Source organism: Cheilinus undulatus, linkage group 19, assembly GCF_018320785.1.
Source record: "Cheilinus undulatus linkage group 19, ASM1832078v1, whole genome shotgun sequence".
Classification (NCBI taxonomy): Eukaryota; Metazoa; Chordata; class Actinopteri; order Labriformes; family Labridae; genus Cheilinus; species Cheilinus undulatus.
The window spans coordinates 15243982-15256708 of record NC_054883.1 but is presented as its reverse complement, the minus strand read 5'-3'; the positions used below and the strand labels follow the sequence as shown (position 1 = coordinate 15256708).

Genomic DNA, 12727 nt, shown 5'->3' with positions numbered 1-12727 from the left:
GGTAAAACGTGGAGAGCTCACTGAAAATGAAAGAGTCCGCATTAAAGCACTTCATGATGCTGGATGGTCTCTGAGACAAATAGAGAAAGACGTAAAGTGTTCTCACAGTGTGGTCAAGGATGCTTTGGAGTCAAATGCCAAGACTGGTACTTACAAAATGCACCAAGGAAGAGGCAGGAAAGGAAAGTTAACTGAAGCAGATGTCAGACACCTCAAGATTTGAAGTACTAGAGACAGAAGGAAGACCACTGCTGATCTTCAGGCAGAGATGAATGCTTCTAGATCAGAGTCTGAGAAAGTCTCCAGAATGACCACAAGCAGACCACTGAAGGAACAAGGCTTAAAGGGAAGAATAGCTGCTTTGAAGCCATTATTGAGACCTGCAAACATCCAGAAACGCCTCCGATTTGCCAGGGAGCACAAACACTGGACTGTTGATGATTGGAAGAAGGTACTCTGGACGGACGAGTCCAACTTTGAACTCTTCAGTCAGCATGGTCGTGTTTATGTCCGCAGAAAAGCTGGAGAATGTTTTGATGCCAGATGCATTGCACCCACAGTGAAACACGGTGGAGATTCCATTATGGTATGGGGATACATTTGTGGATATGATGTGGGCAAATGAGTGAAAATGGACGGTATCATGAACAAGAACGTCTACCACAACATCTTAGTGCATCATGGAATCCTTTCTGGACTGAATCTGATTGGTCGTGGGTTCATATACCAACAAGACAATGACCCCCAAGCATACTTCAAAGCTGTGCAGAGACTATTTGACCAAGAAAAAGGAATCTGGAGCACTGGAACTGATGGCCGGGCCAAGTCAAAGTCCGGATTTGAATCCTGTTGAACAAATTTGGGATTTAGTAGATTCAAAGATTAATAGTACAAAAGTTTCATCTAAAGCAAGTCTGTGGGAACAGCTAGAGACTGTTTGGAACTCAATAACAAGAGACTGTGGAAAAGTACATCAAAACAATGGCAGCAAGAATACAAGCTGTTATCTAGGCCAAAGGAGGCCATACAAAATATAAAGTTTTTGGTTATTTTGTGTGACAGAGGACTATTTAGTTGTTCCAGTTTGTTATTTGCCAAATAAATAACAATAACATTTTAAGTTTTAAACAAGTTCATGAAAGATTACTAAAATATTTGTGTTTTCTCATTTTTATGACAGGTGGTCTAATAAATTTGTTAAGCACTGTATATTCTCTATTTCTTTTATTTTAAATCTAATTGTTTCAGCACACAATGGAATTTTTTTCACAAGTCTTGGCAAACATTTTTAAAATGTGTTTTGTTTTCCACATTACTTTAAACCCTCTATATGTCGCTCTCTGTCACAGTGCCCAGTTTGCAGGGTTGTTATGTGAGGAACAAGGATCGGACGCAGACAATGTCAAGTACTGTGGATATTGCAAATACCACCACAGCAAATTGGTAAGTGTCATCCCTAAATTTGATCTTTTTCTAGTCTGTTTTTTAAAATTTTCTTAAAACACAACTTCCCACGTCACACAACAGAATCTCATGACTCTAACAAAAAGGAGACAAATCAGAGGTCATTGCTAATTATTGTAAATAGTAAATTCAACATGAATACACACCGGGTTCATCACCAGTCAATACACATAAATTAGGAATATACACAGTAAGCTGGGTAAATGATTAAATATCCAATCCCTTGGAAGGTGGGTCAAGAATAACTAGTCAGTTACTCTTTGTTTTCAATTCAGGCCCATAATTTCATACGCTTAAATGTAGCTGCTGTAGCTGTCATTAGAACACTTTTTAACCCAAAAGTGAACAGCAGTGGACAATAGCATCCTGTAGGAACAGCGTAGTTCAACACTGTTTTGATCCAGAGCAAGGGGATAAATTAAACTGAGGCTATGTCAGATTATACTTGCATAATACCAAAGAAACTAGTAGCTAAACACACTCTGCAACTTTACATCCTTTACCCACAGATGCTAAAGTCATCAGTTTTAACTTGGGGTGTAACGGTTCACGGAGGTCACTGTTTGGTTTGCACTGCGGTTTTGGGGTTATGGTTTGGTACAGGCTTGGTTCACCAGTAAAAGAGGAACTTAAAGTCCTGAATTAATAGGCCTAAGTGTAGGATTCTCTCATTTATTTCTTTTAAGCTGGAGGTAGTTTAGCGGTAGTCTAGCACAGTGTTTCCCAGGGAAGAGAAAAGGAAAAGTGACACACTGCTGCCAAAAATCAACACAGATTTTAATTGTTTCACTGATAAAATCCTGAAAAAGGCCTATACTTGCTTTTCTTATCAAAAGACGTTTGTATAAAATGCTTAATAACTGCTTTATCATGGTTTTAGTCAATATTAATTTTGGCAGCCTCAGAGCAGTCAAGCCCCCCCCCCCCGTGGGGTCCCAGACCCCAGGTTGGGAACCAATGGTCTATTGCACAGTACTATTGAGAGTTACCTGTGATGGTTGGTACAGCCTCTGATGTATTAAACATGAACAAAGAGGAAAAACATATTACAGAAAAGATGCAAAATAAAAGCAGCACAGAAATAAACAGTTTTGTGACAGGTAATATTGATAAACATACAAATTAAATCAAATGTGTATTTTAGGGTTTTTTTAAAGTATCATTTATGTTTTAAAGACTATATGCAGATATATATCGAGGTAGAGAACGCCTATTAAAGCAGTGGTTCCCAAATATTTTCTATCGGGCCCCCCTTTGGCAGTTCAAAATATTTTCAGCCCCCCCTACCTGTCCCCGTACGTATCATGTGTAGAAACATGTAAATGTATGACAAACACGCCGTTATTCCCAATTTTTGCAAGCAAATTATTATTATTTTTTTTTTTAATAGAATTTACCACAACAAAAACCCTAAAAATTTTGAGTTTTAAAAATTTGACTCTCTGGAGAAGAACAATTTCCTGAAAATAAAAACTTAATGAACATCTCTAAGATTTATAAACCCAGTCCTGCAATAATTTCAGAGACATCTGTGGGCTTATTTGGTGCTGCAGATCTTTTTACATCTCGGGTGCAGCTGTGAGACTGACACTTTCAGTTCATTCTCAATGTCCAGCTATGATTTGACTCTGTATTTTCATTTATTTTATTTGTTTATTTTGACAGGGACAGTGGCCCACTTTGGGAACCACTGAGTTAAAGGGTGTATACTGTATACTAAAATCTTGAATCGTGTTTGTCAGTGAGGGACTTCGAAATAGCTAGTGTAAACGCAGGACAGATACATAGTAACAGAGTCTAAGCAGAGCAGCTAAATTCACTGTTGTAGCTGCTGGTCACTACTTCTATGCATTTGCGTATAGCATACAATGTACTAGCATCACTAATGCCCTCAACCCTCTCTGCTTTTACATCCAGAGGTTTTTTTAAAAACACTGCAGAGAAGATTGTGAGGGAACGATGTGAGCAGTCTTGCCACTCCTCTCCTGCTGCCCTAACTTTCCTTCTTTGCGTGTTTTGTTATGTCTGCTTCTTCCTCTTCTTCGTTGGTTTTTAAAAGCGGTTTGCAAACAGTTAATGGGGTTACTGCCACCTAAATTGGCAGGTATTACTGTTATCTGTGGTAGCTGTTCTTCTCCATTCAGATGGATGCACCATATTGTATATTTGACCAGTTGTTCTCTGCTAGTCTAGCCTTGGGAACAACCACAGGTTCCTTAATGACAAAAATAGACACAAGTTCTGATGTATTTGTCAATCATTCAGATTTATTTGATATAAGATGGTGCTGCTACACCCTATATAGAAATGTGACTTATATTCTTTATAATAAGACTTATAATGAATAAAGAATCCTTGAAAATAGAATATTCCTGAAAGTTTCTTGGAAAAATCCCAGATAAAATCCATAAAACTTTATGTGAACATTCCCTAATGCTTCCTTTGAAAATTCCTTAAATATTACTGGAGAAGACGGCTGGAAGTTTCTGGCAAAAGTCCTGAAAGTCTCTGATTCCTTGTGAAATTTTCAGAAAACTTAGAGGAAAAGTTCCATGGAAGAGTACCACAAGTTTCAGGGGAAATGCTGGAATAAAACTCCCTTCAAAAGACTGAGGAAAACTCCTTAACCTTTTGGGGGAAATTACCAAAATTTTCCTTAATAAATATACTGAAAATCCCCCTATGGGTTTGGGTAAATTCGCAAATAAAATTCTTTAATAAGTCAGGTTAAAACATGTCAATAGATTTTATTTCCTTTGTTGTCAGAAGCTTAAACAAAGCACTTGAAAGGCCCTTAGAAAAACTCACAACCCACTGAAAACAGCTCCACGACCCACTTTTGGGTCCTAACCCACAGGTTGAGAACCACTGTATTAGCCTGTTGGAAGAATTCAGATGTTTTTGTCATGGGACTACGTGCACCGAACTGTGACCCCTGAACCCCAAATAGAAAAACCCGTACACCTCTAGTTTTCACTGCTTTGTGAGTGCTCACTGAACTTTCGACTACTAAACAAAAGAAAGTTGAAGTTTGCATTTAAATGGTTTTGAAATGATTTGCCTTTATTTAAATATCACAGGTTCAATAGCTTACATAAAAATCAATAATACAATGAATTTACTTCGGGCACTTGTCTTACTTTTGTTGATTTTAGTAGGAATTGACTTCTCAGACTACCACCTCCTCTTTTTCACCACTTTAATCTCATTCTCTGACATCCACCTTTCCATGTATTTTCCACTGCTTCCTCCACGGTCTGCTTTTCCCTCTGTCTTTCTTCTTCTCCCTTTGCCTCCATCTCTCTCTCTCTCTCTCTCTCTCTCTCTCTCTCTCTCTCTGTCTTGCTCTCTCTCTCCATAGGGTTATCTTCTCAGTTGACCTGTGAATCTGTTTCAGTCTGCCTCACTTCAGCCTGTCTTTTACCCGCAGTCCACACTGTCCCATCTCCTCTTATTCTTCCTCTCGCCCCTCTAATCTCTCTGACAACGTCCCATCGCTCCTTCCACTCTCTTGTGCACTGAGTGGGCACTGGGGGGTGGGTATGTGGGTGCTGGAGTCCCTCAAGTTTTCAGATTTTTTTTTAAAATATGTTTGTTCTGTTTTTAATTTTCTGTTTTAATTTCTCTTTACTGTAAGCTGATAATATTTAGTCATCAGATACAGTCGCAGCTCTTGTCCTGGTAAAAATTGGACTCATGGCTTCAATTTAATGTTGAAGTGGCTGTTAACCGCAGTAAGAAACGTCTCCCCCATACAGTATATAAATTATATCAAATAAAAAGGTTTAAGGGCACGGAGGTTGACATTGGGAAGACTGTAAAGCAGAATCTGTTGTTATTACATTTATGTACATGTGGCATTCACTCGTCAGTGATAGATAACTGGTTTATTGTCCCTGACCCCAGTGCTTCCTTGTCTCTTGCGGTCTGTTAGCTTCGCTCTGACCGTGCAGCCAGCATAATGTAAACCTTATAGGTGGACAGCTCGTCTTTGTCAAGCAGAATTCAATCAGATAAGAGAAGAATGAAAAAGAGACACGTATCAACACACAGATCCAACAACTGGATGTGCAGAGGAAATATGTTTTCTGCACACACGTTGAGTGGAGAGACGTCCTGTTGTGCTCCAGATTTTCTTCCACCTCTCCAGCAGTTAACAACACATCACACATGTACACACATGAATGCAGGAACACGCTCAGGGGAGGGACACTGATATGAAAAACACAAACGTGACTTTATTATTATAATTTCTGGAACAGTGGTTTGATGGAAAGAGGCCAGGCTGTAAATGTGTATAGGCACACACAACAGCAAAAAAACGCAGATGACATTTTGCAATGTTAACAAACGCTGATGGAAAGACTCATGCTGTTGTATTGATCGTGTATGAATGGCTTTGGATGCTGGGGCGTAATGTCATTAAGCTGAGATCGTATGGATGACAGGAATGTACGAGAGGGGATCAATGACGAGGAGGGCAATGTTGTTAGCAGAGAGCGTTTCATAAAATACCCCTTGATGGATGTTTACGGCATGTTAGCAACATATGGTATTTGACTCAACTCAGCCATAAGCCAAATCTAATTTCAAATATAGTCTATCCTTGTTTAATCTGGATTAAAATTTCTTCTTTGGCCAGCTATTTCATCAAAACTATGCATGATGTATTTTCCTAATTTCTCAGGAACTTTAATGCACTTTTCAATCAGTCTGTTCCTTTTTTGCATTACTTTGCTGTAAGAGAAATGCATCACAAAGCGTCTTCTAAAAACACTAATCTGAAGTAAATAAATGCTTGCAGTGCAGATAAATTATATAGGTTCTTTGCAGATGACGTCCTGCAGCTGCTTGGGGGCAAGAAGTAGTTTCTGCACAGAGATAAGCTACCAAAAAGGCTGTGTTTTGAGATGTTTACAACTATGCCAAACATTCAAGGTGCAAAAATAAAAACATTTTTACTTTCTTTAACTACTTTTGTGTCCTGATAGTAGTTAAATCTTCAGGCAAAAAAACTCACAGAGAAACGGCAGCAGGCTGAAATTAAAAAACCTCGCCCTGAAGCCTGGATGAGCGGTGTCACAAGTTTCCATACAGCGGGCATCAGTTTGGCTCAGCACAGTTTTGTCACGGTTTAACACAGGGGTGTCCAAACTATGGACGGTGCTACCAAATTGATCTGTGAACAAAAATCCAATGGCCAGCTGATTTGCTCTAAGCACACTATTGGCTTATCACTCTAATGCTTTATTTGAACTGCTCTTTCCTGGCCATGCTCTGCCACTCTCTCTGTAAGCTGCTCTTGCAACCCTCCTCCACCCCAGCTCCCCCTTTTTTCTGCTACTGACGTAATCAATGCATTGAACCCTGCCTTGTGGATATTAAAGTGGCCCAAACATCCTTATATATTTCTGTATGTGGCCCTCAGTGGAAAAGTTTGGACATCCCTGGTTTGGCACATTAAACTCTGATCTTACCCATGTTTTCTATGCTGTCTGTCCAGCATCTCTCCTGATGGGAAATCTCTTTCAAGAGACCAGATCATTTGCCTCGGCTCAGTGAAGCTGGTTGTAGTTTGGCTCCCAAACAGCTCTTCATATGGTGACACTTTGTTTTTTTTTAAATGTGGATTGAATAACAACAAAGGATGAAGGAAAGAACACTGGCCCTAAAACAGGAGCTAGCTACCATAAGTCACATTGATGAGCTGTTTCATAGCACATCATTTCTTGGTCTCCTACCTCACAAGGTGTTTTTTGGTTGATAGTGCATCACTGTTTCTATTTAAAGCATATTTATGGCAAAATGAGTATTTTTTTACATGCTAAACGCTCTCAGCTAGCCTCTTAACTTAGTACAAGACTCCTCTAGACTCTTGTCACCCTTCATTTGGCTAGAGGTCGCTAGATGCTATGAGGTTTGCAGGACTGAATAGATTGTTGTATTGAACGCCTCCACGCTAGGTTAATTGGTTTAACTGTGGAAAAAAAATCACTTTTTTGTTAAGTGTAGGGATCGTACTCAATGTATGTATTTTTTTCCGATAATTGCAGCACACAGCTCTATTCTCTTTCATTCTTTTTGGCCATCCCCCACTTCCTAACCCCCAACAGACATTTGTGCATCATCAGAATCACGTGACTGCAAAGAACTTATTTAGTTGTCCCATGATGCATCTTTAGACATTAAATGCAAAGCATTTTTAAAAGCTAACTTTACCATTGTCTTTAACCAGGGTAGATTGCACATTGTTCCAGGTGTAAAACACTTTAAATGTTGTGCCCAACGGTTCCAGTTAAATGATGAAAGATGAAGAATGCAAGGGCCTTTTGTGCAGATAAAGTCTAATATTTAAACACCCTCTTACCACCATGGATTTCTACGATGCAGTACCAACAAGCTCACTCCTGTAACCATCACTTCTATAACTAATGCCAAATGTTTTTGACTGTTTTTGAATTTTGAGTTATCCTTGAGTTCCGTCAGCCTTTTTTAGATCAAGTTTTATTTTAAATTTTTCCTTTTTTTTTTTTTTTTTTTTGGTTCTAGCCTTTTTTTTTTCCCTTCTGGACTTCATGCAGTAACTTGGAGTTCCTCTTTACCCTTTTTTTAGCGAAGGAGCAGGGGACGTGGTAGTAGGTCTCAAAGCTTAAGTGACTCTTCCACTCAGTGTATGGATAGACCCCCAGACACGGACAAGAAGGTAAGACAGCCCTCAGATCTTACCCTCTGTATGCCTCCAACCCCATGACTGTGACTCCACCTGAAACATAAGGCCCTCACTGTCACATGCTCATACTGTGGAGGGACAGTGTACCACTGATCAGTAATCATCCTCAGTGGTGAATTTAATGGCTCAATAATGACCATTTATGGAGACAGTCTTTGAAAAAAATGGCAGATTACTTATGACAAGTAGAGGGGGAGTGGACAAGTTGAAATTATCAAGTGAAGCTCAAAATCGTGTGTTTTGATTTTAATTGATCATATTTCATGATAGTGCATGTTTAATATTGAAGGTGATTTGGTTTAGAAAATGACATTTAGACATTTAGATGTTTTACCATTTTATTTTTTTTAATCAATATATGATAAATCTATAATGTGATTATGTTTTTTGGACGACAAAATAAAAAAAACAATTCTTTAATGTCAAAGTGAAAACAGATTTCTTCAAAGTAATGTCAATTAAATAAAAATATGTATGGTAAAATAAGTGACTGCATAAACATTCACCTTCTTCGAGTCAGTTTTTAGTAGATGCTGCTTTGGCTGCAATCAACAGCTCTGAGTGTGTGGATAGGTCTCAATCAGGCTCAAACATCTGGACTCTGACATTTTAAGCTCAAACTCTGTCAGGTTGTAAGGGAGTCGAGTGTGAACAGCCTCTTTTAAGTCCAGCCACAAATTCTCTACTGGATTGAGGTCTAGACTTTGACTCAGCCACTACAAAATATTCCCCTTGTTGTCTCTAAACCATTTCTCTGTAGCTTTCTCTGTATGTTTCAGATCATTGTATTGCTGAAAAATAAATCTTCTCCCAAGCTGTAGTTCTCTTACATACTGAATAAGATTGACCTCCAGGATTTTCCTATATTCTTATGTATTCATTTTACCCTCCAAGCCTTCCAGGGCTGGCAGCTGACTAACTCTTTCAGAGTAGTCATAGGTGTCTTGGTGGTCTCTCTCAGTAGTCTCCTTCTTGCACGCTCAATCAGTTTGTGAGGACGGCCTGATCTAGGCAGATTTACACATGTGCCGTGTTCCTTCATTTCTTGATGATGGATTTAACTGAACATCAGGGAATGTTCAGAATCTTGGAATTTAGTATCCATCCCCCAAATAATACTTTTCAATAACATTTTTTCTGAGTTTCTTGGAGTGTTCTTTGATCTTCATAATGTAATGGTAGCAAGGAATACTATTTAACCAGTGACTGGACTGCCAGACACAGGTGTCTTTATTCTACAATCACTGAGACACATTCACTACACTCAGCTGATTTCACTAACTGTGAGACTACTAGCCCCAGTTGGCCTGACCTCTGTTGAATTAGGTCAGTCACTTTAAAGAGGGAGAATATTTATACAGTCACTTATTTTACATTACATAATTTTGTATAATTGACACTTGTGTAACATTACCTGATGTATAGATGTTTTTGGATTAGTCTGACTTTTTAGGCCGGGTTTGTATCACCTCAAAAAGCATCCAAATGTCCTTAAATGTTAGATTTCCTGTCTAAATGGGTGCTGGATTGGGTTTTATAGGCCCAGCTGCAGTGGCGTTTGATTATTGTATAGCGGCTGGTATGTCTACAGCCCACCTACACCCACCAGCTATCTAATGAATGCGACTTCATCAGTCGCAGCTGTTTGCAGAACATGTAATCACTGGCTGTGAAAAATCTGAATTTACAGGATGTGTCAGCTTATTTGTTCCATTTTGTTTTTGTTGTGTCAGAACAGACGATAGGGCCCTGACGATGAATTTAGCCTGTCATCCTTAAGGACAAAAGCATGTTAGAATAGTTGCTACCATTTCTTATGTTTGATATTGAATCAACAGCCCTTAATAAGAGTATAATGGCTGAAGATATTCCATAGATGATTATAACATATGGAGCAAACTCACACCTGTCCCCTCACAGCTGAGCTGTTCAGAGTTTTCTTTTCATTGACTCTTCCCACCAAACCCTGACAATGTGTCCTGTTTGGACAACACTTTAATAACACATTCATCCCTCATTATCATCGGCAGTAGAATCACTAGAAAGGCTTTATCTGATCCTGATTCTGTGGTTGGTGTTAAGTCTGTATGGAATGAGATTTGTGTCAAAAAGATTCAAACAAAACTTTTCAGTATCAAACAAAAATTGGCATTTGAGTACAAAAAAATGTGATCCAAGCAAAAAAGATGTTCACATCAAGAGAACAAGTTTAAAATAGCAACCAAATTATTAGTCTTTGAATTTTGAACATCTCTTTCAGTGATCAGACTACAAGCTCTACTCAACAAACAATCTGCATTAACATAATGCTCTAGCATGAGTGTTGTCTTACTACTGCATTAAATTTATTGTGACATTGCTTTTTACTGCCATATTGGTATTTTATTGTATTACTGATATTTTGTTGTGTCACTGGTATGCCACAGTGGAACTGTTCTTTTATTGTGACAGTAGGTATTTTATTGTATTACTAGTATATTGTTGTGTCATTGGTATGCCACAGTCACATTGTTTTTTTTTTTTATTCTGACAGTGGGTTTGTTATTGTTATATTGGTACTTTGCAGTGTCATTGGTATGCCACAGTGAAAGCTTTTTTTAAATGTACTCTCGTTAGGCAGTTTTGTCAACTTGCAGCAGGGGAATGTGCAATGTATTTTACAAACTGTTTACTGCAGGGAAGCCAGTGCAATATTACAGGGCAGGTGCAATACTCTACTGTACCTGCAAGTCTCTCTTATTCTGGGTCAATTTGGACCATTTATTCATCTGTCAGTGTATTGCCTGTTTGTTTTTATGATGAATGTATAGATTGTTAGCAGCACTGCACTTATGTCCATGACAAATTTCCCCCTGGGGACAATAAAGTTTATCCTTTTCCTTATCCTTTTGCTCTCGCTTCTCAGTTTTGCATTTGCGCTGCCTGATCCTTTGTTTGCGTTTCTTGAGTTTTTGGTCTCAGTTCTGACACAAATATCACGTGTGGGTGGGCTTTTCTGTGGCGTATCCCTATTGGCCAACGAATTTTTGAGTGATGGCTCAGTCACTCCAGATGCTCCGGCAGACCTCAATAATTATAAAATAGCGGAGCCGCGAACCCTGGTCCCCTGAGTGACAGACATCTGTGTTACCACTGAGCTACCCGATAAGCTGATGAGGCATAGGCGTAGTTTACGTACAAAGTTAAGATGACACCTGAAGGGGCCGGAAAAATCGATAAAACACATATGTGTATGAAACAACACAACATCTACTACTGCACTGACAAATAAACCTTTTTAATCAATAGTTAGATCTAATAAAGCATCAATGATTGAGTCAAACTCATTCAAAAACGAAACTCATGGTTTCCTTAAATTTCCCAGACATGTGCTTAACAACATACTCCGGTGTATCTGGAGTGACTGAGCCATTACTCAAAAATCCGTTGGCCAATAGGGATATGCCCCAGAAAAGCCTGCCCACACGTGACATTTGTGTCAGAACTGAGACCAAAAACTCAAGAAACGTAAACAAAGAATCAGGCAGTCTGATCACTGAGAGAGAAAAACAGGAACTGTAAACAAAAGATAGATGTTCAAAATTCAAAGACTAATAATTTGGTTGCTATTTTAAATTTGTTCTCTTGTTGTGAACATTTTATGCTTGGATCCACCAAGGAGGTTATGTGATCGGGTGGGTTTGTTTATTTGTTTGTTCATTTGTTTGTTAGCAACATAAGTCAAAAAGTCATGGACGGACTTTGATGAAATTTTCAGGAAATGTCAGAAATGGCATAAGGAAGAACTGATGAGATTTTTGGACTGATCCGGATCACTGTCTCGATCCAGGAATTTTTTAAAGGATTCGGTACTATTGGGAGATAGGGCTAATGGCAGATGTCTGTGCTGTTACCACTTTACACCAGGAGATGGCGGACATGAGTAATTTAGTCAAAGTTTTGGAGTTTATACAGTTTGAAAGACACATGCCTGGTCGAGGAGATGAGTCGGAGTGTAACAGAGAGAAAGACAGCAAATTTTAGCGAGAATACTCACAATGCTGGGAGGAATAGTGGAATATTCACCCTCTGCCATGACTTTCGGTTGTCCGGTGAGACCATGGGTGCTTCCACCATGAGTCCACACGTAGTGACGCCAATGCTTTGCCTCACAGTGTCTCCACCCCACCGGGGAGGGAGTAATCGGCGAATTAGATTTTGGGAGTGATCCGAATCACCGTCTGAATCCAGGAATGTTTTTAAAGGATTCTTCACTATTGGGAGATAGGGCTAATGGCGGAGGTCTGCGCTCTCTGAGTGCTTTTCTAGTTTTGCTCTCAAATGCTAATTTTTGTTTGATACTGAAAAGTTTTGTTTGAATCTTTTTGACACAGATCTCATTCCATAAGTCTGCTCTATCCAGCACTTCTTCCAACCAGGATGGTCACAAAGTGCATGGCTGAACACGGATGCTCATTAGATAAGACAAGTACTTAACATAGACAGCCATGTAGGCAGATGTGGTCATGTGGCTGTGTATGTGTGGTTAAGAAG

General features: G+C 39.1%; 1 protein-coding gene across 3 annotated transcripts in view; it reads left to right on the top strand.

Moving 5' to 3' along the window:
* The window catches only part of mllt10 (MLLT10 histone lysine methyltransferase DOT1L cofactor), an 83669-nt gene that overhangs the window by 24184 nt on the left and 46758 nt on the right, over nucleotides 1-12727 (top strand). For 2 of the 3 annotated variants that reach the window (XM_041813871.1, XM_041813870.1), the window contains exons 6-7: nucleotides 1350-1443; nucleotides 8078-8167. In XM_041813871.1, coding sequence (XP_041669805.1) covers nucleotides 1350-1443; nucleotides 8078-8167 — 184 coding nt within the window. The remainder of the gene's footprint in view (nucleotides 1-1349; nucleotides 1444-8077; nucleotides 8168-12727) is intronic. The other variant, XM_041813872.1, reaches the window with a different exon arrangement.